We start from the raw sequence: 25,997 nt of genomic DNA, 5'->3' as shown, positions 1-25,997 counted from the left end.
ATGGCCAGTTTTTCTTCATGCCAAAATCACCTATTAGTAACCACTATATCTTTGCTCATTGACTCTAGAACCCAAATATTTATACCTTTATTTATTTAACTTATTTATTTATGAGACAGGGTCTCGCTCTGTCACCCAGGCTGGAGTGCAGTGGCGCTATCCTGGCTCACTGCAACCTCCGCCTCCCAGGCCCAAGAGATCCTCCCACTCAGCCTCCCGAGTAGCTGGGACTACAGGCATGTGTCACCATGCCTGGGTAATTTTTTGCAGAGATGGGGTTTTGGCATGTTTCCCAGGCTGCTCTCGAACTCCTGGGCTCAAGAGATCCTCCTAACACGTCCCAAAGTGCTGGGATTACAGGCATGAGCCACCAAGCCCAGTCTTATACCTTTGTTTTTATTATATGTTAATAGATACTAAAAAATTACTTTTCCCTTTTAATAAAACAATCAAGTTAAATAAAAACTTTTTCATTAAATAAAAAATAAAACTGTTTTTAGTTAAAAAGCCTGACTATTTTGTTGGCCAGGAATTTGGGAAGACCTCAACTGGGCAGTCCTTGCTTGAAGTCTCATTTGTGGTACCATTTGGGTGTCAGCAGGGTCCACAGTCATCTGAAGGCTTGACTGGATGTCCAAGAGGCCTCACTTACATGGTTGGCAGCTGATGCTAGCTGATGGCTGGGAGCTCAGCTGTGGCTGTTGACCAGGGGGCCTACACATAGACTTCCCAGCATTATGGTCTCGGTATGGCTACACTTCTTTCATGAAAGAGAGCTTTCCCCAGAGTTAAAAGTCCCTGTAATCCTAGCACTTTGGGAGGCCAAGGTGGGCGGATCACCTGAGGTCGGGACCAGCCTGGCCAACATGATGAAGCCCCTGTCTCTACTAAAAATATGAAAATTAGCCATGTGTGTGGTGCGTGCCTGTAATCTCAGCTACTCAGGAGGCTGAGGCAGGAGAATCACTGGAACCTGGGAGGCAGAGGCTGCAGTGAGCCGAGATCATGCCACTGCACTCCCACCTGGGTGACAGAGCAAGAGTCTGTCTCAAAAAAAAAAAAAAAAAAAAGTCCTAAGCCCCATTTGTTTCCTTTTAATCTTCCTTTCTTTAGTATTCTTTGATGGTGTAAAAGAAATGAGCAACAGTTAAAGTCATTCTTACAATCATTTCATTTGAAGAGTTCTCATCCTATGTGAATTCCCTGGTGTAGTATAACATATGAATGATGGCTATAAGCTTTTCCATATTCATCATTTGTACTTGACCAGTAAGACACAGACCATAGGTAAAGACTATATTCCTCCCCATGCCCCAACTTCAACACAGTCACAGGACTTTTATCTAGTTGGAATTCTCTGACGTTGAACAAGGGAAATGCTGGATGCCTCTCCTTCTCTAGTAGACTTTTTGCTTTCAAATAAGGCATTTACCATGGCTAACAGCAATCTCACATTTATTACATTTGCCTGGAAGATTTGGGCTGTGGCTAAACGTCTTTCTACATATATTACATTCACATTCCCAGTTTTCACAATAACATTGATTGAGTTTCCCTGCAGCATGAATTATCTGGTTTGAAGCAGCAGCATATTGATAAAATTTATAGCTGTTTCCCTTCAGTGTCAATTATCTCATGTGGTGAAAGTTCTGAATCGTCTGCCCGTACATGACTGAATACACATATGCTCTAAGACCCAGCGATTCCATTCCTAAGTCTATACACAAGAGAAATACATGTATGTACACCAAGACAAGTATGTTCTCAGAAGCATGATTTATTATGACCCTAAGCTGTAAACAATGTAAAAGTCCATCAACAGTAGAATGGATAAATTGTGATATAATCATATAATCGAATTCTATATTGGATAAAAATAAATTAACTTCTGCCACATGCACTAATGATTAGGCTCAGGGACATGATGAATGTAATAAGCCATATATGAAAGAATACATGATATATAATCCAATTCATAGAAAGGTTTATAATATGTAAAAACTAATTTGTAATGTTAGACATCAGAATCGTGGTCAACTGTGAGGAGGTAACAACTAATTTTTATTTTGTATTTGCAATAAGAAATACAGTTCATACCTCCTTCTTTTAAAGAAACTCTACTCACTGTGTAGTCCATGGACCACAGTCAGTTGGCCAACTAATTATTACTGATGAACAAAAAGATATGTATTGAAATGGAAAATGTGATTTTAAATGTTTATAACGCCTTAACAGAGGAAGTTTTTTTCTGCTGAAGCTAGTAATAAAAAAAAATTTGGAATTTTTAATGATTTTTGTCATGTAATTTGTCTAATAATATTTGTGTGTGTATGTGTATGTGTGTGTTTTACAGGCTGGCAAACAGTAGGTTACCATGCAGTATAGCACCTTAAACTGTTGGATGTTATTACACTTGCAAGCAATATCATCTACAGGGTTTACTATGACTTAACATTTGTTTTACAAAAAAAGCCACATTACTTACTGAACTCCCATGGTTTCTACCTTGTGAGTTTTCTGATGGACAATGAGGTTTGACTTGCAACTGAAGAACTTCCCACACTGTTTACATTCATATGGTTTCTCTCCTGTGTGAGTTTTCTGATGGCGAATGAGGTTTGATTTCCTACTGAATGCTTTCCCACACTGAGGACACCCATTGGATTTCTCTCCTGTGTGTATTCTGTGATGAACAGTGAGGATTGCCTTCTGGCGGAAGGACTTCCCACATTCATTACAAATATAGGGTTTTTCCCCCGTGTGAATTCTCTGGTGGAGAGTGAGGGTTGTCTTTTGGCAGAAGGACTTCCCACATTCATTGCAAATATAGGGTTTCTCTCCTGTGTGAGTTCTCTGATGCACAGTGAGGGTTGTTTTCTGGATAAATGCCTTCCCACACTCATTACACTGATATGGTTTCTCTCCTGTGTGAGTTCTCTGGTGATCAATGAGGTATGACTTCTTTCTAAAGGCACTTCCACACTGAGGACATTCATAGGCTTTCTCCCCCGTATGTGTTTTGTGATGTCTAGTGAGGGTGGCCTTCTGGCGGAAGGACTTCCCACAATCGATACAAATAAAGGGTTTCCCCTCTATATGTGTTTTCTCATGAAGGGTGAGGGCTGTCTTCTGACGGAAGGCCTTTCCACATTGATTGCAAACATAAGGTTTTTCACCTGTGTGAATTCGCTGATGTTCAATGAGGTATGACTTCCTTCTAAAGTTATTCCCACAGTAAGGACAGTGAAAGGGTTTCTCTTCTGTTTGAGGTCTCTGAGGCATAATAAAAACAGACTTTCTGCAGAGGAATTTCCCATATTTGTTGTAGGCAGAGGGCTTCTTTTCCATAAGATTACTTGGATGGACACTGAGGCTTGACTTTTCTATGAAGGCAATTCCATCTTTATTGTATTCAAAGGTTCTTTCTCCTCTGTGAGCTCTAGTATGTGTAAATAGCATTCCTTTCATCAGGAAGGATTTTTCATATTCATTATGGTCAAATGGTTGCTCTGGAGCTTGAACCTTCTGATGCTGAATAAGCTCCTGTTTACCACTGAGAACTCTTTCTGTTTGTTTATGGAGATTCACTGCAGGATGAATTTTCTCATGCTTGGTATTGAGGAGTGATTTCTCCCATCCAGTACTATCACCAAACTTCTCTTTTATGGGGCTTATATTTCTAATGACTAGTTCTGAAATATTTTTCAAAACTTTTCCATCAGGTTTATATTCACATAGTATTGTTTTTGAAATATGGTTCTTGCCTAGAGTAAGTGTTTTACCATACATATTACTTCTCTCCTTAATTAGTTTTTTGTGGTTGATGAATATGAGGGGTCTAGAATGCCTGTCTTGGTATTCTTTGAACTTCACTAAGACATCTTCAGTTTTCCCATCTGCTTCTAGAAAAGAATACCATTAACACTGTGAGTCTTCACATAAATGCTATGGATTGGGTGTACACACAGACAAACTATAGTGGGATTATCTCACTACCATGATCTACAAAAAGGCCAGAATAAATTACCTCTTCGTAGGGAAAATGTATAAACATAAATACAAATCTTGCTACTCTGTTAAAATGAAGAAAAACTGGCATAAGCAAAAAACACTCATATCTTTGGCATGTTATAAATATAAGCTGAACTGAGAAGGTATAAGAAACACAAGGATGGCCGGGTGCGGTGGCTCATGGCTGTAATCCTAACACTTTGGGAGGCCGAGGCGGGCTGATCACCTGAGGTCAGGAGTTTGAGACCAGCCTGGCCAACACGGTGAAACCCCGTCTCTACTAAAAATTCAAAATTAGCTGGGCATGGTGGTACATGCCTGTAATCCCAGCTACTCAGGAGGCTGAGGCAGGAGAATTGCTTGAACCCGGGAGGCAGAGGTTGTGGTGAGCCGAGATTGTGCCATTGCACTCCAGCCTGGGCAACAAGAGCGAAACTCTGTCCCCCCTCCCAAAAAAAAAAAAGATAAGTGAGCAGGAGAGAAAGAATGATGAAAGAGGGATTCTACTTGGAATGGAAGATTCAAAGCTGCTGAAGTGAGTCTACCAAGGGTGCTGAACAGTAGGCAATGTGACAAAAAATTATTTAGGAAGAGATGAAAAGCTATACATTTATCCCCTCACAACTAAATAAGTGTTATAAGTGCTTCCAATTCTTTCTTCTTCACTTGCATTTACCATGAATGGTAAATGAACTTTCTCAGCTCATTTCCTAGTGTTTACAGAAACATTAGTCTATAGTCTAGGCCCTAGATGTCCGTATAACCGTAACTTATTTTCTCTTGAAAGCAGAGAATCTGGAAAACATATTCCCATGGGGAATTATAAAATACAGCAAAAGACAAAATATATTTCCAACATGAATATAATCACTGTTGTGTATACATTATATATATATATATATATATATATATATATATATTTAAATTCATTTTTATTTTTTTGAGAAAGGGTCTCACTCTGTCCCCCAAGCTGGAATACAGTGGTGTGATCCTGGCTCACTGCAGCCTTGATCTCCTGGGCTCAAGCAATCCTCCCACCTCAGCCTCCCAAGTATCTGGTGCTACAGGTGTGTGCCACCATATCCAGCTAATTTTTGATTTTTTTTTTTTTTTTTTTTTACAGACAGGGTCTTCCTATGTTGACCAGGCTGGTCTCGAACTCCTGGCCTCAAGTGATCTTCCAAAAGTTCTGGGATTATAGGCATGAGCCACAGTGCCCGGAAACTGTAGTATTCTGATTGCTGTTACCATCAATTTATTCTGCCAGAGATGGTCAATAATGAAATTCTCCTGACCAACAATTCTAACTTCATTCTTTAAATTTGCCAAATTACTTTTTTTCAGCTTTAGGGAAAGATAGGTTTGAGTTTTCCTCCCAATACATCACCTACCTTAACTCTGCTATTCCCCACTGGAGCTGTAAAGGACTGGATTCTTCAATGTATGTGCAGAGCACTAATTAATCTTAACAATTTAAAAAAAATTATTGTATATCTTACTATTGTTGACTTACTACCATCCATATTTGGGAGGGCAATTTAAAGATGGATTCATCTCACCTATGATTAACATTGTTATTTATAATAGCCCCATATTGGGAACAGCCCAAATATCCATAAAAAGATGAACAGGTAAAACTGTGTTTCATGTATTACACAATAGAATACTACCTCAGCAATAAGAACAAACAATGCTGATACACAATGACAACAGGAATGAATCTCAAATATTTTGCAGAATGTAAGCTTTATGAAAAAGAATACATATTATACAATTCCACTTATGTGCAGTTTGGACATGTAAAACTAATCTGTATTGGTAATTGGAGTTACATTGCCTCCCTAAGAACTTCAAACACCTCCAAGTATATGCTACTATCCGATTTTTCTTAAAGTTTTCACATAGTCTTTCCTTTTTTTTGAGACAAAGTCTCACTCTGTCACTCAGGTTGGAGTGCCACAGCATGGTCTCGGCTCACTGCAACCTCCGCCTCCCAGGTTCAAGTGATTCTCCTGCCTCAGCCTCATGAGTAGCTGGGATTACAGGTGCCCGCCACCACATTTGGCTAATTTTTGTATTTTTAGTAGAGACAGGGTTTCACTATGTTGGCTAGGCTGGTCTCAAACTCCTGACCTTGTGATCCACCCACCTCGGCCTCCCAAATTGCTGAGATTACAGGTGTGAGCCACCACGCCCAGCCCCTTTTTTTTTTTTTTTTTTTTTTTTGAGACAGAGTCTCACTCTGTCACCCAGGCTGGACTGCAGTGGCACACAATCCCGGCTCACTGCAACCTTAGTCTCCCAGGTTCAAGCGATTCTCATGCCTTGGCCTCTTGAGTAGCTGGGACTACAGGTGTGTGCCACCACATCTGGCTAATGTTTTTTGTATTTTTTAGTGGAGATGGGGCTTCACTGTGTTGGCCTAGTGGGTCTTGAACCGCTGACCTCAAGTGATCCACCAGCCCTGGCCTCCCAAAGTGCTGAGATTACAGGCTTGAGTGACTGCTCCTGGCTAAGCTTTCACATAGTTTTTCTTTCAGTATGCCGTCTGTCTGAAATTGTAATATAATTATAGTCTGGAACATTCACTTCAAGAAATTTTCCAACAGCCTGGGATTTTAACACAATCATTCTATGGAAAGTCCTCTATTTGATAATATAATATTGCTTTCCCAACTAAAACTCATGTTTTTGGAGGTCAATATTTTATTGATGATCTTCTCTAAAATCTTCTGAGTATACGTTTACACACTGTTATCTGAAGTTAGGGGATACAATGCTGGCAGGTACATCTAAAAAGAACTTAGTAGTAAATGATTTCTAAATGGATGAGAAAGACATTTTCGCTTGCATGGTACGACAATCAATAAGATAACTACTGGATACCTGGCCTCTGTTACAAGCTGCAGTAAGGAAAGGCAAAAGAAAGGACCTTATTTTGGGGAATGATTATAACCAAATGGAGAAAGAAGTGTCATATAAAACAATGTTGAATTAGGTACCAAATTACTAGATTATATCAGAGGATGTATCTGCTCACATGTTGCAGATGTTAAATACAATGGGAATGAATAAAAAACTGAAATAGACATAGTCTATACAGTAGTCAAGGTATTTCATGGAGGAAATGAAACTTGATTTTTGAGCTAAATGATATATTATATAGTATTGTGTGGTAAAGAATTTAACCTTGCCAAATGAGAGGCCGAACCTTTAACTTCAGTTTCAGGGTGGTAATTTTTTTTTTTTTTTTTTTTGAGACGGAGTCTCGCTCTGTCGCCCAGGCTGGAGTGCAGTGGCGCAATCTCGGCTCACTGCAAGCTCCGCCTCCCGGGTTCACGCCATTCTCCTGCCTCAGCCTCTCCGAGTAGCTGGGACTACAGGCGCCCGCCACCACGCCCGGCTAATTTTTTTTGTATTTTTAGTAGAGACGGGGTTTCACTGTGGTCTCGATCTCCTGACCTCGTGATCCGCCCGCCTCGGCCTCCCAAAGTGCTGGGATTACAAGCGTGAGCCACCGCGCCCGGCCTTCAGGGTGGTAATTTTTAAGGCCTTTGAATGTCATGGCTAATAGGAGTTTATTTGTTCGCCGGGGAGTCTTTGGCTGGCCAGACAGTAACAATGTGTTTGAGGGTAGGGGCTTTGAGTCATGCAGCAAGCATCAGCTCAGCTTACTAAGGCACTGGGAACTGAGCTCGGCCACATGGGCAATCAGGCCTATTTGATGGAGCCCCAATAAAAATTTTGGACACTGAGGCTGTGCTGAGCTTTGCTGGTTGGTGGTACTCTGTATGTATCGTCACATAGTGTTGCCAGGATTGATATCCATGATTCCACAGCGATAGGGCAACTAGAAGCTGCATGTTTGGCACTTTCCCGGACTCTGCCCATTTCCTTCTTCCCTTGATTGATTTTAATCTTTTCCTGTAACAAACTGTAACTGTGAGTATAACAGCTTTCACTGAGTTCCATGGGTCTTTTCAGCAAATTATCAAACCTGGCCGGGTGTGGTGGCTCACGCCTGTAATTCTAGCACTTTGGGAGGCCGAGGCGGGCAGATCACTTGAGGTCAGGAGTTTGAGACCAGCCTGGCCAATATAGTGAAACCCCGTCTCCACTAAAATACAAAAATCAGCAGGGCATGGTGGCACATGCCTATAATCCCAGCTACTTGGGAGGCTGAGGCATGAGAATCGCTTGAACCTGGGAGGCGGATGTTGCAGTGAGCCAAGATCGCACCACTGCACCCTAGCCTGAGTGACAGAGTGAGACTATCTCTCAAAAAAAAAAAAAAAATTATTGAACCTAAGGGCAGTCTTGAGGATCCCTGAATTTAAAGCTGCTGTCAGAAGTAACGGCAGTCTTGGATGGATTACTGTACCCTCTAACTTCCTAGTTGGCTAATTTTACAAGTATATATGGAACATACAGTATCCATCATATAAGGAAAGGTCCAGCTGTGATGAATAAAACCAATTAGTTTTCCCTCATTACCCAATCCAAGGGGACAGGTTCCGAAACCCCCAAGGATACTAAAATCCAAAGATGCTCAAGTCCCTCATATAAAATAGTGTAGTATTTGCATATAACCTACACATATCCTCCTGTATACTTTAAATAATCTCTAGATGACTTATACTTAATACAATGCAAATGCTATGCCAACAGTTGTTATACTGATTTTTATTTCTATTTTGTGTGTGTGTGTGTGTGTGTGTGTGTGTGTGTATTTTTTTCTATCTGCAGTTGGTTGAATCTGCTGATGTGGAAGCCATGAATTCAGGGGTCTGACTGTATATGAAGTATATTTAGGAGTCTTGAACAAATAGAGATTATCAAAAGTTCCTAGTCACAGACAGAAATACATTTGGAATGACCAAATCGGGTATGATCCTGTCACCCTTGAAAACAGAGGGATTTAAATTTCATATTAAAAAGTGTTGTCTTTTTAGCATAATGACAGAAAAACTGAAAAAAAAAAAAAAAAAAAAAAAAACTAGGGAAAAATCGTGGCAAATCCAAAGATTAATTACAGTAGCCCACACCTGAAATGATATGGCTCTCATTTTGGAAGCTGTCAATGGCAAATGAGAATATAAGAAGATACAAAGATATTTTACAGAGTGAGATAATATAACACATTGTGGAGAGACCATTAAGAAAGTATAACAGAGATGATGGACTCAATTTTATACTACTTGGGCTGATTATGGGAACAAGAGAATACAGAAACAAACAATAATAAATAAGATTATGGGAACAGGCCGGGCGTGGTGGTTTATGCCTGTAATCCCAGCACTTTGGGAGGCGAAGGTGGGCAGATCACTTGAGACCAGGAGTTCAAGACCAACCTGGCCAACATGGTGAAACCCCACCTCTACTGAAAATACAAAAATTAGCCAGGCGTGGTGGCAGGTGCCTGTAATCCCAGCTATTCGGGAGGCTGAGGAGAGAGGATCACTTGAACTCGGGAGGTGGAGGTTGCAGTGTGCCCAGATCACACCATTGCACTCCAGCCTGAGCAACAGAGTGAGACTCCATCTCAATTAAAAAAAAAAAAAAAGATTATGGGAACAAAAGAATAAACAAATAAGAGTAAAGATAGCAATTATTATTTCTGATATATTGGAAACCATAAAGGATAGGACAATTGATAGTCATATTCCTACTGGCAGATTAAAATATACCACTAGAGTTGAGAAGGGAGAAATGGGCTGAAATGTCTATTTGAAAGCGATTCACATAAAACAAGGAAAGCAATTTGAGAATTCATCAGATGATTGTACCTTGTAGGACTTTATAACCCGTCAAGAACTGAGAGTGAAGAAAATGCTTTAAGGACACATCAGAAAGATACCAATGAGAGGCCTAATGAAACAAGATTCATTTAGTCAACAAATATTTATTGTCCTAGACAAGGTACATAAAGGGGATAAAAGCAAACAAGATGTGAAAACGTACTCACAGAAATAGGATGAGAATGAGGTAGTATTTTTCACCCAAATCCCACAACTATCCCTGTTAGATATTAAGAATGATGCTCAGCATTACGATATGAAACATAAAAAGTTTACTGGAAAGAAATCATGGTCTTGAAATTACCATTTTGGTCCCAGGCATATGGATTTTGGAACCTGGCGGTAGGTCTCATGGTGAGAATGGGATGTGAGACTCAGGTGGGAAACAAAGAAATAATCTTTCTTTGCCCAGGGAAAGAGAAGAAAGTGAAAACTATGAGGAAGATAGATATTAAAAAATGATTTTTATTTTTCTGATAGGTTTAAGAATGCTCTCTCAGGCCAGGCGCAGTGGCTCACTCCTGTAATCCCAGCACTTTGGGAGGCCGGGGCAGGCGGATCTAGAGGTCAGGAGATCGAGATCATCCTGGCTAACACGGTGAAACCCCGTCTCTACTAAAAATACAAAAAAATTAGCCGGGCATGGTGGTGGGTGCCTGCAGTCCCAGCTACTCAGGAGGCTAAGGCAGGAGAATGGTATGAACCCGGGAGGCGGAGCTTGCAGTGAGCCGAGATCATGCCACTGCATTCCAGCCTGGGCAACAGAAAGATACTCCATCTCAAAAAAAAAAAAAATCTATTTTAATTTCTGGTAGTGTAACCAAGTAACCCAGCCTCAAACGTACTTTAAAACATTTTTTCCTTTCTTGCTTTCAACCTTGAGACCCTTTGAAACTCTTTGTTGCTTTCTCACCTGGCACTTCCATGTGAACAGTGTTTACTTATCTAATTATGTGCTTGCTTAGGAATTCCAGGGGCCAATTTTGAAACAAACCAGGAAGACAGACCCAGCTGCAGAATCCTCCCCACTTAGTGGAGGTTACAAATAGCCCACCACTACCAGGCCAAAGCCAGAATGAGGCAAACTGGACCTCTGGAAGAGCGATTACTCAAGATAAGGATTGGAACAAGACACACAGGCCTGTGCCCTCCTGCACCACCCTTTCCACATCCTTTCCTTCACAACCTCCTTCACTCAGCCCAAAAGGTAGAGATGGCTTCTTTGAGGCAGAAGCCTTGCCAACTCCCATCTGCTGGCATTTAATCAGTCAAGGTGCTTTCCTTTCACCACTCCCCAGTTCTCATGTTTTTGGCCTCTAAGCAGTGAGCAGCTGGACTTAGGCCAGTTACAATGCCATACACACAGACACATGTGCACAAAGTTCTTTTAAGTTCTTAATAACTTTAAGATTTTAAATATGTCTAAGACTAGAAAGTTTGAGAACTGCTGGTCTGGACATCTAGATTTATTTATGTATTTATTTATTTGTTTTTGGAGACAGAATCTTGCTCTGTTACCCAGGCTGGAGTGCAGTGGCGCGATCTACCTTCACCTCCCGGGTCCTAGCAACTTGAGTGCCTCAGCCTCCTGAGTAGCTGGAATTACAGGTGGGCACCACCACACCCAGCTAATTTTTGTATTTTTAGTAGAGATGGGTTTTCGCCATGTTGGGCAGGGTGGTCTGGAACTCCTGGCCTCAAGTGATCCTCCCATCACAGCCTCCCAAAGTGCTGGGATTACAGACGTGAGCCACTGTGCCCGGCCGACATCTGGATTTTGGTAATGACAAAGAAGTTTGTATCAAAACAATCCTCCAGCTGATAAAAAAAAAAACTCCACTTATTTGAAGGCACTAAAGAATGACCAAAAGTAGCCAGAAGCTGAAGTGGATGCAATTTTTGAAAGAAAGAAACCACACTGCATAAGAACTACATTTAGCCAGGTGTATGTTCTCAATAATTCAGGCAGCACAGAAGAGCTAGATCTCCAAGAGAAAGCACAAGTCATCTGTATAAGCGAATCAGAGGTTGGAGTTCAGAGCTACTGTAACTTGAAGACAAAATCTGGGAACGAAGAAGTCAAAAAAGCAGAGCCCCAAAGTTGGCATAAGCCACCCTCAAAGCCTTGGTTAACTACATTGCTGCAGGGCAAGACTGCAAGGAGCCCAAAGGGGAAAGAAAGCTAGAGCCCTGAAGGAAATGAGCAAAGAGTTTAGTGGCTGCTTAGCTCTGAAAAAGAGTTTGCAATTCTAGCCCTGTGCCAACAGGAAACTTGTGAAAACCTTGGTCCCAATATAAGCAAATTGGAAATGTGATATTAAAAGAGAGTAGTTCAGCATGGATTCATGAAGACCAATATGGGGCAGTCCCTTTCTGGTATTTTTAAATGCACTGAAAATTTTAAAGCAGAGTGGAAAAACAGGCAAACAAAACAAAACAAAAGAGCAAAAAATCCCAGTCCATTCGTCTTTGTCCTGGGCTAGGTGAAAACAAAACAAAACAACAAAACAAAACAAAACAACCTTGGTCTTTCCATCGAGACTCCAGAAGGACCACGTCTTAGGAGTAAAGACTGCATCCCAGGACTCAGGACAACACCATTAAACTTTAACCAACTAGGCCCAGTCCTTGGGCATGTCCACCAAAGGGCCCAGTTTTAGCAAGAATTCCGTCAAGTCGGTTTAGCTGGAATCTCCCACTCTCAATATCTGATCTCTCTCCTCACCAACCCCTCCAGGTGATATCTGATCACCATGACCTGCTTTCAGTAGGAATCCTGGTAGGTCAGCTAAGCAAGATTACCCTGTCCACTCAGTAATTTCCCATCACTGCCCCTCTCCCTCAACTATAAATTTCCTCTCTTCCTTATTGTATTCAGAGTTGGCCCATTCTCTCCCCACTACTTCAAAACCCCATGTAGTAGTCCCTGAGATCTGCCTTACAAGTGTCAGGATAATGTTTTTCTTTAGTATTTATAGTAACACAGCTTGGATAAGAACAGATTGATTACTGGACCCCTTGGTGTCTCAACCAGGACCCCAAGTGCACACCTTTTGAGCCTTGGTCTTCACTCCTGACTGACTGGGGACCCACTGGTGAGTCAGACTCCTGGTCCACTACTCTGGACAAACTCTCATTGAAGCTGGTACAACATTTTGATTCCTTAGATTCTGAGCATACTCTAGAGGCTGGGTTAGAATCCTAGGCTCCTCTGTTTATATGAAGTTGGGTTAGAGGTGCCGGCTTCTTTGTTTAAAAGGTACCTGCTGGGCTAGAAGTCTTTCTTCCTGGGTTTTTCTTTTGGGTGGGAATCCACTTCCTGACTCTCAGGGCTAGAAAATTCCTGACTCTGTGAGGCCTGTTTGATCCTGTTTCTCCCATGGGAACTTCTCAGTTGATTGATGGTGTATGTTCCCCTGTTGGTATACGCTCTGCCAACTCCCTCTACTTCCTTTCTTCTTGGCATCACTTTACTAAGGATTCTTTAAACTGGCTCCTGTAAGACCTCTCCTTTCCCACTGCTCCACTCCTCCTTCCTCCTCTCACCACCTCTGATCGTCCCTTCAGTTCCCCTGAATCCCATTGACAGGTGGCCCTTCAGAACTCCTCCATCCCTCTATCCACCCTGCCAGACCTTTCCCTTCCCACTCTAGCCCCTACAGTCACTTGAATTTTAGGTGCCCTGCCCCACACTGGGGGCATTCAAGGGGTCCCCAAAAGAAACTACCTGTGGCTGAGAAGGAAAAAAGGGTTAACTGGAAACAAAGTGGATATTTTATTCACTCAACCAAGCTTTGGAGACATCCAGATAGCTCAGTCGCTCACCTAAAATTTAGTCCACAGCTTCCAAAAAATCTGAAAATCTCCACAAATATTGGCTAAAAAGCATTAGCCCACATATTGAACAGCTAACCTTGTTCCATGTGTCAGAAACACGATTCAGATAAAAATATAAAGTGGAGCAAAGATGAGAGTGTAATACTATTCTACTGACTCCTGGCTAACATTTTAGAATGAAAGTTATAAGATCTCTGTTTTGGACTGTCCGCCTATGTATGTCTATGTATGTATGTTATGTATATGTGATATTTTCTTACCTCGAGATGGTATTAATTAATTATTTAAACATTTCAGTTATTTAGAGATGAGGTCTCACTCTTGCCCAGGCTGGAGTGCAGTAGTGCATAGCTAACTGCAGCCTTGAACTCCTGGGCTTAAGTGATTCTCCTGCCTCAGCCTTCTGAATAGCTGGATCTATAGGTGCACACCACTGCACTAGGATACATTTTTTTCAGAGACTGGGTCTTGCTATGTTGCCCAGGCTGGCCTCACACTCCTGGCCTCAAGCAATCCTCCTGCCTCAGCCTCCTGAGTAGCTGGAATTACAGGTGTGAGCCACAACACTTGGCCAAATTAACTTATAAACTCCCTTAAAGAGTTTATTCAAATTGTTTTAAGAGAAAAATGAGTGTTTATATAAGTGAAATGTTCCTAACACCCCCAGAAATGTAGGAACTAACCCAAAGGCCTTTCAAGTTCATGTGACTTGGGGTAAAATTTTGATAACTAAGATGAGTTTAATATTGTTGGTTTAATAAAAAGAGGTGCATCTATGAGCACATATTTTTATTCTACTTGGCTTTACTAGTCAAATAAGTTACTATCATATTTACTATGTTTAAAACTATAAAAACTATAAATTCAACTTAAGAAAAAAATACACAAATAAACATACAGTAAAAATGAATTGTCTGATATCCATTATTTCATACACATCAAACACAGCAGGAAAACAAAATAAACAAACCTATGTATTTAACTTTTCAGGTTTTCTTGATTTGCTTTTAATTGCCTTTTACTTGTATGTGCTATAAAAAGTTAGCAAGGAAATTACTTGAGAGGATGGCTAGTTTTGTTTACTATATTATGAAATTTTCATGAATAATCCAAACATAATAAATACTATTTGTGTAGGTCAATATAAGTGGAATAAGAGTTTTATAAATAGGCTTTTCCATAGTTGTTTCATAATATCTGCCAGAAACAGTTTCCAAAATCTTCTTGGTAACTTGCAACCTAAGAGTCATGCTAAGTTAAATAATAGATATTCATTTATAATTTCTAAGATAAACTACTGAAACATGCATTATTGAATATAAGTTTAAATTTACATACTTTTGGCTCTTTAATTTTATACAGAATAGAAAGATTAAATATCTTTGGATCTGTTAAACACTAAAAAATTGTACTATGAGGAAATACCTATCTATAAAGTTGTGAGATGATGTATTCGTAACATTTGCTAATCTGTTATAGAATGCTAGTATGTAGCAGATAATTCACAACTATCTACTTCTTAGTTTACTCTGTTAAAAGGTTACTAATGGTTAAAATTATAATCACTATATGTAATTAAAACTACTAAAAATAGGCGGGGGGGCAGTGGCTCATGCCTGTAGTCCCAGCACTTTGGGAGGCTGTGGTGGATCACCTGAGGTCAGGAGTTCGAGACCAGCCTGGCCAATATGGCGAAACTCCATCTCTACTAAAAAAATACAAAAATTAGCTGGGCATGGTAGTGCGCACCTGTCATCCCAGCTACTCCTCAGGAGTCTGAAGCACAAGAATCACTTGAACCCGGGAGTTGGAGGTTGCGGTGAGCCGATATCATGCCACTGCACTCCAACCTGGGCAACAGAGTGAGAGACTGTCAAAAAAAAAGAGAGAGAGAAAGAAAGAAAGGATGAAAGAGAAGGAGAGAGATAAAGAAAGAGAAAGAGAAAGAAAGAAAGAAAGAAAGAAAGAAAGAAAGAAAGAAAGAAAGAAAGAAAGAAAGAAAGAGAAAGAGAAAGAAAGAAAGGGTTCATTGCAACCTCCGACTCCCGGGTTCAAACAGTTCTCCTGCCTCAGCCTCCTGAGTAGCTGCGATTACAGGTGTGTGCCACCATGCCCAGCTAATTTTTGTATTCTTTTAGTAGAGACGGGGTTTTGCCATGTTGGCCAGGCTGGTCTTGAATCCTGACCTCAGGTGATCCACCCACCTCAGCCTCCCAAAGTGCTGAGATTACAGGTGTGAGCCACCATGCCCAGCCACTCTTACTATTTACAATAGCATCAGAAGTATTAAAAGCTTAGAGAGAAACTTAATGAGCAATACGTAAGACTTCTATACTAAAAATAGGAATTGCTTATAGGAACTAGAGAAGCTAACTAAAATGGAAAGCTATAGCATTGTCATGAACCATAGGACTCAATATTGCTAAGACATTAGTTCTCACTAATAAAAAACCTAGCACATTTATCTAAAGAAATCAAGAAGTTGATTCCAAAATGAATTTGAGAAGAAAATGACATACAATAGCTAAAAGTTGTTTTCGTTTGTTTGTTTGCTTTTTTTGAGATGGAGTCTCACTCTGTTGGCCAGGCTGGAGTGCAATGGCGCGGTCTTGGCTCACTGCAACCTGCGCCTCCCAGGTTCAAGCAATTCTCCTGCCTCAGCCTCCCAAGTAGCTGGGACTACAGGCATTTGCCACCATATCTGGCTAATTTTTGTATTTTTAGTAGAGACGCAGTTTCACCATCGGGAGGGACTGAGTTGGAAGAGGCCTGGTGGAACTTAACGGGTTAATGAAACTGTCTTTTTTCTTGATTGGAGTGTGAGATACATGGGTTTATCCTTCTGTCAGAATTCAAAGAACTTTACACGTTAGATCTCTATGTACATTATACCTATAAAACATGGAATAGATTCTTAGTAAGGTAATAGCAGCAATATTTCCACAAACCCAGCCAAACAAGGAAAAGATTTACATGGGGAGTGATATTCATACCTAAAATTTACATTTTAGAGGCATGAAAGTCAGCCATGTATAGGCACTTTACAGATCTCAGGTCTTTAAAAATAGATCACTAATAGGATGGAAACTTTGAAAATACAGAAAATAAGTGCTGGTGAAGAAATTGTAACCCTTGTACACTGTTGGTGGGAATGTGAAATGATGCCGCTGCTATAGAAAACAGTATGGTGACTCCTTAAATATAAACACAGAATTACCATATTATTCAGCAATTCCGCTTCTGAGATTATACCCAAAAGAACTGAAAGCAGGGACTAAAACTGATATTTGTACACCCATGTTCATAGCAGCAATATTCACAATAGCCAAAAGATGGAAGGAACTCAACTGACCACTGATGGATGAATGAATAAGCAAAATGTAGTATATATATACAACAAAATATTAATCAGCATTAAAAATGAAGGAAATAGATGAACCTGGAGGACATCATGTTAAGTAAAATAAGCCAGTCAGAAAAAGGTAAATACTATGTGATTGCATTTATAAGAGGTACCTAGAGTAGTCAAATTTACAGAGACAGCAAGTAGAAGTTGGCAGGGCTAGGGAGTAGGGATAAAGGGAAGTTATTTTTATTTATTTATTTATTTATTTGAGATGGAGTCTCACTCTGTTGCCTAGGCTGGAGTGCAGTGGTATGATCTTGGCTCACTGCAACCTCTGCCTCCCAGGTTCAAGCAATTCTCCTGCTTCAGCCTCCCGAGTAGCTGGGATTCCAGGTGCCCAACACCATGCCCGGCTAATTTTTTTGTATTTTTAGTAGAGACAGGGTTTCACTGTGTTAGCCAGAAATGGTCTCCATCTCCTGACCTCATGATCCATCCACCTTGGCCTCCCAAAGTGCTGGGATTGCAGGTGTCAGCCACCGCACCTGGCCATGGGAAGTTATTGTTTAATGGGTACAGAGCTTCAGTTTTGCAAGATGAAGAGTTCTGGAGATGGATGGTGGTGATGGTTGCACAACAGTGTGAATGTACTTGATGCTACTGAACTATATGCTTAAAAAGTTTAAGAGAGTATATTTAATGTTATGTGTATTTTACCACAATAACAAAAATAGATCCCTAAAAACATTCAAAGGCATCAACTACTTGACATTTAATGTTCACTAGACTTCATTTAGACTCACCTAGGTAGCTGTAACTTGGAAAAATTCTCTGTGTCCATAGCTCTTCTCCTTGTTCCAACTTGCGGATCATATCAGGCTTAGTCATGTGAAACCCTAATGATGGAAAATGAGACTCTTGGTCTAAGCTGTTTCGACTTTAAAACTATTGAAGTAAGATAAAGATACAACTTCAAGGTAGTAAATGAGGTATACATTAATGTCTTACCAAAGTTAATACCTTACACTACACAAGTGATGATATAATCATATTTTATTTTCTTTCTTTCTTTCTTTTTCTTTTCCTTTTTTTTTTTTTTTTGAGACAGTCTCGCTCTTTCACCCAGGCTGGAGTGCAGTGGTACAATCTCAACTCATTGCAACCTCATCTCCCAGGTTCAGGTGGTTCTCGTGCTTCAGCCTCCAGAGTAGCTGGGATTACAGGCATGTGCCACCACACCCAGCTAATTTTTGTACTTTTTAGTAGAGACGGGGTTTCACCATGTTGGCCAGGCTGGTCTTGAACTCCTGGCCTCAAGTGATCCACCTGCCTTGGCCTCCCAAAGTGCTGGGATTACAGGCGTGAGCCACTGTGTCTGGCAATACAATATTTTCTGCTAAAAAAAAAATCACCTCTAATCCCTGAAATTCAAAGTTCTATATGTTTCAGGAATTCTTAGAAGGAGATGCATGACATTGAAAGATTCAAGAGTGTTTCTTACCCACAGATACGAAGTGGCAATAGTTTTCCAACATCACATCCCTGTAGAGCGCCTTCTGAGCAGGGTCTAGTTGCTGCCACTCCTCCTGGGTGAAGTCCACAGTCACATCCTTGAATGACACTGATCCCTGTAAGGGCATACTCTAGTTCATCCTGAAGTGATCGGAAATGTGTGAGAACTAGATATTGGAGACCTAGTACTGACGATGTTTACTGGTCAGACTAGTTTCCTTATTTATGTTTTATATTGTATAAAATTCTCTCTGAAAATACATCCATTTGTATTTACTTATAATCTCATGCTAAACATACTGAGATCACACTATTTGTCCTGAATGTGACTGGTTGCCTGGTAGACCAAAATGAATAAAACCCTGACCTTGCTCATGAGAAGTTACAAGCTAAGAGAGGGGCATACATGTAAATACATGCACTTAGTAGGTTTTACAGATGCAATGACATAAATACGTACAAAGTAAAGTGTCACAAAACAAGGAAAAATTTCATTTTGTACTCTGAGGCTTCATTGAGGACATAAAAGTTTTGTACTCACAACGAATTTGTTTTGTAGGAATACAGGGCATCAGCTTTTAAAAATTCATGGGGAGAAAAAAATCAGTTAGTAAATCAGGAAATAGCAAAAGGCACAGTATGTTAGGAAACAGTCTTTGAGCTCTAAGAAGGAAAAGGTATATGGAGGTAGGCAGTGGGGATATTATGACATGATACTAGATTTTTTTTCCTACAGAACAGTGGTCTTAAAGATATACTGAACACATCCCCAACATTGTAGCTATTTATAAACCATCAATAGGCATTTATGAAAATCTACATTGTTAATGAATACTGCTCTTCAATGTAAATTGTTAGTATTTTATTTCCTTCCAATAGACCGTCTTGTACATTCTACTGTGAGGCATGCCCTACTTTGGGTCTGTTGCTTTAAGGAATGTAAAGAACATCAATAAACATAAGTTGACACACATGTTATGTGATAAAAGTTTTGAGGCAATACTCCTGAAGACTAGAAAAGGCTTATCATATGTTAGGTGGGAATGACAATTAAGTAACCATGGTTAGAGATGTCTCCTAGATTAAGGAAGTGTCAGCAGGCTGACAGAGGACAACTGCTCCTACACGACCACTATTACAACAGAGATGGTCGTAAATTGGCTGTAGAGTAGAAAAGATACAGGCATGTTATCTGCATAGGCAAATGCATGGCTGCTGGGACTAGAAAGTGAAAACGGGAAACAGAAGAAAATGCAGGCTGGACCAAAGGAAGTAATGAGGTAAACTTTGGAAATGTACTTTAAGTGTCTGTGGAACATACAGGTGGTGATAGCTACTGGAGGTTGGATATTCGGTTCTGACACTCTGGACAGAGGTCTAGAGTGGAGAGGGGTATTTGGGAGTCACTAGAATCACACTAAGTGTAGCCTTCAGAGTGAATCTGATTGTGCATAGAGAAAAACGGACTGTGAAGAAGAAGAGAACCAATTAGCATCTGAGGAAAACCAATATTTTAAAGGTTGGTGGATGAGCTAAAGAGGAATTTTCTGAAAGACATGAAAAGAGGACAAAGTACTGTTTGATCAACAATAGAATATTTCAAGAGCAGCCTGGCATATGGAATTCCTTCTCCTGCACCCGCATATAAAAAATTATAAGAAACTAAAAAGAAAATAATAAATCTCTAACAGCATTGGAATACTGGAAAGGTTTTCACTGGCAGCCCACAATTTGTAGGAATGGCTAGCAGACATGAATGAAACAAGAAGATCAGAGAGGAAGGCCAGGCACGGTGGCTCACGCCTGTAATCCCAGCACTTTGGGAGGCTGAGGCAGGCGGATCACAAGGTCAGGAGATTGAGTCCTGGCTAACATGGTGAAACCCCGTCTCTACTAAAAATACAAAAAAAAAAAAAAAAAGAAGAAGATCAGAGAGGAGGAACATGAAACCTGTTTCCTTTACAAGCCTGCAATCAAATTGCTGTCCTAAACACCTCACAAAGCAGGACATCTTTCCAGAAACTAATGCTGGGATCTACCACTTCTATTTCCCAACGTATCATTGCAAAACCTAGGCTAGCGGAGATAATCAAGGTATTTCCATGTCTGCTCTATGACTACTCACAGCTTAGATCTCAAATCAGCATCAGGACAAGTTAAATTCATTCAAGCCATATATTCCCATTTAAATCAAGACAATACCTTTCTATTCCAGCAGTTTGTTTGTGAGAAGACTGAGAAAGGAGATGATGAATGATGTACCCAATGAATATGCACAACCAGAAGGTACACTTGGGGAAGGCTTAAGTTGATCTGGTTGGAATGGAGAAATTGTGAACAGGGCTGGATATAGGGTGAGGCAGGTGAGGCACCTAGAATGCAAAATTTAGGAGGGCACAGCCCTGAGGGTACCCCTTAAATATTTTACCTCATGCCACTTGCCTGCCTCATCCTAATCTGGCCCTGACTGAAGACTAGTTTCATGGAAGCAAATCCCAATATCCAGGAAGGTTAAAGGATAGGGAAGCTCATGTTCATACACCATGAAAAAAAGTTATTTCAGAAAGAGAGGAAACATCATCTCACCTGAGACATGGCTTTGAGATTTCTAGATGAACTTTCTCTTCTGAGCTCCTCTTTTGGAAAAAGAAACAGTCCTGAGAAAGCAAAGATGGAGGATACACATATGTGAGACCATACTTGACTCAGAAATCCCAGAATTAACTCAGTTAAATCTGCATGAATGTTCACTATTTCAGCACTTGTCCACCTTGCGTACCCTTCAGATGTCCAGGATGGTAGGACAAATCAGGCTCCCTCACAAACACCAGAAACCCAGTCTCTTGGTAAAGTAGACAGGATTCTGAGGAACCTGCTTTAGCTTGAAGAGAGGGAACATTGTGTTTTTCCCTCTGCAGCTCTGCCTTCCATCTCCCACTAACCACAGGTTTACTGTGTATTTCCAAATGGTTCTTCTTGGACTTTTTGCCAATTTTCACTGACAGTAGTGGATGAGAATACCTTCCCAAGCCCTGATGAAGACAGTTGACAACTTTTAAATCTTTGCCTATCTGGTCTATATTGTAGTTAAGAATAATCTTTTTTTTTTTTTTTTTTTTTTTTTTTTTTGAGACAGAGTTTCACTCTTGTTGCCCAGGCTGGAGTGCAATGGTACAATCTTGGCTCACCACAACCTCCACCTCCCAGGTTCAAGCGATTCTCCTGCCTCAGCCTCCCGAGTGTCTGGGATTACAGGCATGCACCACCACGCCCGGCTAATTTTGTATTTTTAGTAGAGATAGCGTTTCTCCATGTTGGTCAGGCTGGTCTTGAACTCCCGATCTCAGGTGATCTGCTCACCTTGGCCTCCCAAAATGCTGGGATTACAGGTATCAGTCACCATGCCAGGCCCACAAAATAACTATTTTAATTGCTACAGTGAGACTGGATTTATTAAAAATCTATCAAATACTTTTTATTATCTTAGCAAGCCTAAGGGAGTAGGAAATCTCACTCATATACAAGTGTTAAAGTGGTAGTTATGCCAGGCACAGTGGCTCACACCTGTAATCCCAGCACTTTGGCAGGCCGAGGGGGGCGGATCACTTGAGGTCAGGAGTTCGAGACCAGCCTGGGCAACATGGTAAAACCCTATCTCTACTAAAAATATAAAAATTAGCCGGGCCTGGTGGCGCAAGCCTGTAGTCCCAGCTACTCAGGAAGCTGGGGCAGGAGAATCACTTGAACTCCAGAGGCAGAGGTTGCAGTGAGCAGAGATCATGCCACTACATTCCAGCCTGGGCAAAAGAGCAAGACCCCGTCTTAAAACAAACAAAAAACAACAACAAAAGTGGTAGTTATGGTAAAAAAAAAAAAAAAAAAAAAATTTTTTCCTGCATGTCCCCAGTGGAATGCTATTCATTTCAACATATTGGTTTTAGTTAATATGGTGTTTCCAGGTAATGAATCTGGGAATTATGAAAATCACCTCTTCCCTTCTGATACTGTTATCTCTCTTTTATTTGCTAAATTGCTACTTAGTTACAATTTTGGAGGCAGGCTTAATGGCTACTATTCAGATAATCAAGTCTTACAAAACCAACCAGCCATGGTCATAACAGGGTTCCTCAATCATTCAAATATTTAGGTCACCAAAGCCACAAAACCACCAGAAGTAACAGTAGGTTACAAACACATGCAGAGTCACAGTCAACCATCCTTCAGAGAACCACCAACCTACAGGCCTCGCTTGTCATTCACAACCTCAGACAGCAGCTAACACGACTCCAGGCAGTCACAATCACATCCGCAAATCACTTTCAATTCTCCACACTCAAAGGCAGTCTCAAATGCGACTCACACCTAATCTAAAAATAGACACACGCAGAGGAAACCTCGCGCAGCAACACTACTCCGTCCACTTTTCACACACAATTGGCCACAACATCCCAAAGAGAGGCAAGCACCTAAAATGCAGCAGGTTGGGCGCAGGAGGCCACCCCCATTCAGCGCGCGCGCGAACACGCAGCGCCCGCTCCTCGCGGGGACCCGACGCCAGCGATGGCGCTTCCGCGGGATCAGAACGGGCAAAATCCTCCTTCGCGGAGCTCGCTCCGGGTCACCCTCAAGGTCACGCCCACGGACCACGCCCGAGGCCCGGCTCGTACATATCGGAGCGTCTGGATACCGCGGTCCCGGTTCCTTCCTCAGAATTACCAGGCTCGGCTCGGACTCTTGGTTACCTCCCTGGCCTGCCCACCCGGTTCCGCGTCCTTAGACAGTTCTACCGGAACGGAGCTCCCGATGCCCTCCTCGGCCTCCTCAGCACCCCTGGCACCCACCAAGCCTCACCCCCGGCCCAGGGTGAGTCGTCTGCGCCTGCGCACTCGCGCGTGGGCCTGAGCTCCCAGGAGTCTCCGGGGCGGCCCGTTAGGCGCTGCGCGGTGCTCGCTGCCGGCGCTCCCCTCCGTTTGCACCCACGCCCGCCCTATTGCGGCTGGCACTACGCTTCTCCCAGGACCCCGGCTCCCTTTTCCGTTGACCTGGTGGTCGTTTTCCGTGTGGTGAGTTGAGGTGACCCGGGTCTGGATGCGAGAGGAGCTCACGGCAGGGGACCTGAGTTCCTGGGACGCGGAGAGGGCTTGTGGAGGCAGAAGCCCCAGGCCTGTGTGCAAGTCACCTGCTGCGGAGGGAGACTGTGTGATGGTGTTTGTGTGTGCAGTTCTGTGGCTGCGTCCGTGTGTGGTGTGATTGTGAGTGGGCGCGCCTGTGACGGCCCCGCGGGGGACGAGGGGTGTGCCCAGCAGGGGTGTGTGTGCACAGCAGGTGCACAGCCGGGACAGCCCTGACTGTCCCCGATTGGGCCGGCGGGACTGAGTGGGGGCGGAGCCGTTTGTGTGACGGCGCTGAGCGGTGACTGTGAATGTGTCATGCTGTTATCAGTGATCCTGTGACAGCGCTGTTGTGACCCACTGGAGACTGTGATCAAAACTGGCCTGGTGCAGCTTTTGTAAAGTTTGATTTCTGCAGTTCTGGGGCTCGGGAATACGTGGACAAGATCCCCGTATGGCTCGATCTGTGTCTGTGGAATACTCCGAGACCTTCTGTTCTAAAGCATGGCCCCTGTCGCTTTCATAATGCATAATACACAGTGGCATGCAGCCTCGCCAACCTCTGGGGCCAATTTTAAGTTACGTGGTTTCTTGGAGTTTGTTATACTGGGATTTCTTTCACTGCCTCAGTCATTTCACCTTATAACCACATTGCACAGTGTGCAGTCAAATGGCTATCGAAAAGGAAGTTGGATATTTGAGATCCAGAATGAAGTTTCCAACGAAAAAGCACAGCCTTGTGTTTCACATGGACAAGGCTGTGTTCTGATATGCACAGCCTTGTGTTTGATATGGAGATGTTAGAGCTGGAATTGCTCCCAAGGCAAGGTCCTGGGAAGATATGATATTGAGGCCCCAAGAATAGGATTCCTTTCTCCAAAGATTTTTTGTGTGTGTGTGAGATGGAGTTTCACTCTTGTTGCCCAGGCTGGAGTGCAGTGGCGCAATCTTGGCTCACTGCAACCTCCGCCTTCCAGGTTCAAGCAATTCTCCTGCCTCAGCCTCCCGAATAGCTGGGATTACAGGCTTGGGCCACCATGCCCGGCTCATTTTTGTATTTTTAGTAGAGACGGGGTTTCACCATGTTGGTCAGACTGGTCTCGAACTCCTGACCTCAGGTGATCCACCCGCCTCGGCTTCCCAAAGTGCTGAGATTACCGGCGTGAGCCACCGCGCCTAGCCAAAAGATCCCTTTTGGAAGCTCTGTGGGGGCAAGTTGAATATTGTAGATCCACAGCATTTTCATAGCTGTCTAAAGGAAATTATTGTGAATACAGAAACATTTCAGTCTCAAGCTTTGGTGAACCTGATTTTTCTTTATGAAGGGAAGAGTCAACAATATTCCAGTCTTTCTCATACTTCCATCTGGGCATGTTCAGCATGGGTTATGGAAGCTTGCCAGTGGTGAAGAATGTGTTCTTATTTAGTCTGTCTGGGATCCAAGAAAGGCTGGGTATATTGTGATTCTCTTTCTTTCCACATTTTGCTGTATTCCAAGAGAAGAGCACTGAGAGAAGGAAAGCATTGTAGTTGCACATTTTTTTTTTTTTTTTTTTTCTCTGTGGGGGCGGGTCGTTTTGTGGCCCAGCCTGGAGTGCTGTGGGGCGATATTGGCCCACTGCAAGCTCCGCCTCCCGGGTTCACGCCATTCTCCTGCCTCAGCCTCTCCAAGTAGCTGGGACTACAGGCGCCCGCCACTACGCCCGGCTAATTTTTTTTTTTTTTTTTTTTTTGTAGTTTTAGTAGAGACGGGGTTTCACCGTGTTAGCCAGGATGGTCTCGATCTCCTGACTTCGTGATCCGCCCGCCTCGGCCTCCCAAAGTGCTGGGATTACAAGCATGAGCCACTGTGCCCAGCCTGTAGTTGCACATTTTACAGCCAAGCTAGAGGTCGTTTTGAATTTTTTCTTTGTTTTATGAAATGCATTTTTGTTTTTCAGGATGTGGAATAACTTCATTTGAAATGCTCACCAAATAGTGACTTATCTATTTACCTGGTCTCTAGTCCTTCTCTTCTCAGTTACTGATGACATTATGAAGACAGATCGTCTTTCCAGTACCTCATCAGATGCCCTTCCTAGAGCTGATTTTCATATAACACCTTGACAGTATGTTCACTTCTCCTGTGTGCTCTTTTTGTCTAAGCATTCTCATGACATATAGTCTGCCTTCACACAGTGATTTGTTACAGAGGAGACCAATTGCTTAGGTAGAATTACACATTAGATATTTTAGATTTTCTTCAGAGACATGAGTGGAAAAACAGCAAGATAGGAGATCGTTTGAATGGTTATAGTAACTTTTTTTGTTTTAGAGGACCTTAGGAGTTAGAATATTATTGCGGAGTATGTGCAGAGAGTGCTGTTAAGAAGGGCAGGAAGT

General features: G+C 42.0%; 2 protein-coding genes across 30 annotated transcripts in view; one reads left to right on the top strand and one right to left on the bottom strand.

The window, feature by feature from the left end:
- Positions 1 to 25,997, bottom strand: part of ZNF382 (zinc finger protein 382) — a 60,386-nt gene that overhangs the window by 4,129 nt on the left and 30,260 nt on the right. For 18 of the 29 annotated variants that reach the window (XR_009208819.1, XM_058424684.1, XM_058424692.1 and 15 more), the window contains 4 exons: positions 21,091 to 21,161; positions 18,494 to 18,620; positions 17,796 to 17,888; positions 2,486 to 3,902 (listed from right to left, as the gene is read on the bottom strand). Coding sequence is in view for 28 of the 29 variants with exons in the window: in XM_058424684.1 (XP_058280667.1) it covers positions 2,486 to 3,902; positions 17,796 to 17,888; positions 18,494 to 18,620; positions 21,091 to 21,161 (1,708 nt within the window). In the remaining variant the exon portion in view is untranslated. Of the gene's footprint in view, positions 1 to 1,759; positions 3,903 to 17,795; positions 17,889 to 18,493; positions 19,080 to 21,090; positions 21,162 to 22,970; positions 23,365 to 23,546; positions 23,885 to 25,997 lie in introns of those variants that run through there. The other 11 variants (XM_058424703.1, XM_032170654.2, XM_058424705.1 and 8 more) reach the window with 11 other exon arrangements.
- Positions 23,436 to 25,997, top strand: part of ZNF529 (zinc finger protein 529) — a 63,154-nt gene continuing 60,592 nt past the window's right edge. The window contains exon 1 of the mRNA XM_032170641.2: positions 23,436 to 23,567. The gene's annotated coding sequence lies outside the window, so the exon portion shown is untranslated. The remainder of the gene's footprint in view (positions 23,568 to 25,997) is intronic.

This window comes from Hylobates moloch, unplaced genomic scaffold (genome assembly GCF_009828535.3).
Source record: "Hylobates moloch isolate HMO894 unplaced genomic scaffold, HMol_V3 SCAFFOLD_12, whole genome shotgun sequence".
Taxonomy (NCBI): Eukaryota; Metazoa; Chordata; class Mammalia; order Primates; family Hylobatidae; genus Hylobates; species Hylobates moloch.
The sequence above is the reverse complement of the archived record's forward strand: the minus strand, read 5'-3'. Positions and strand labels throughout refer to the sequence as shown.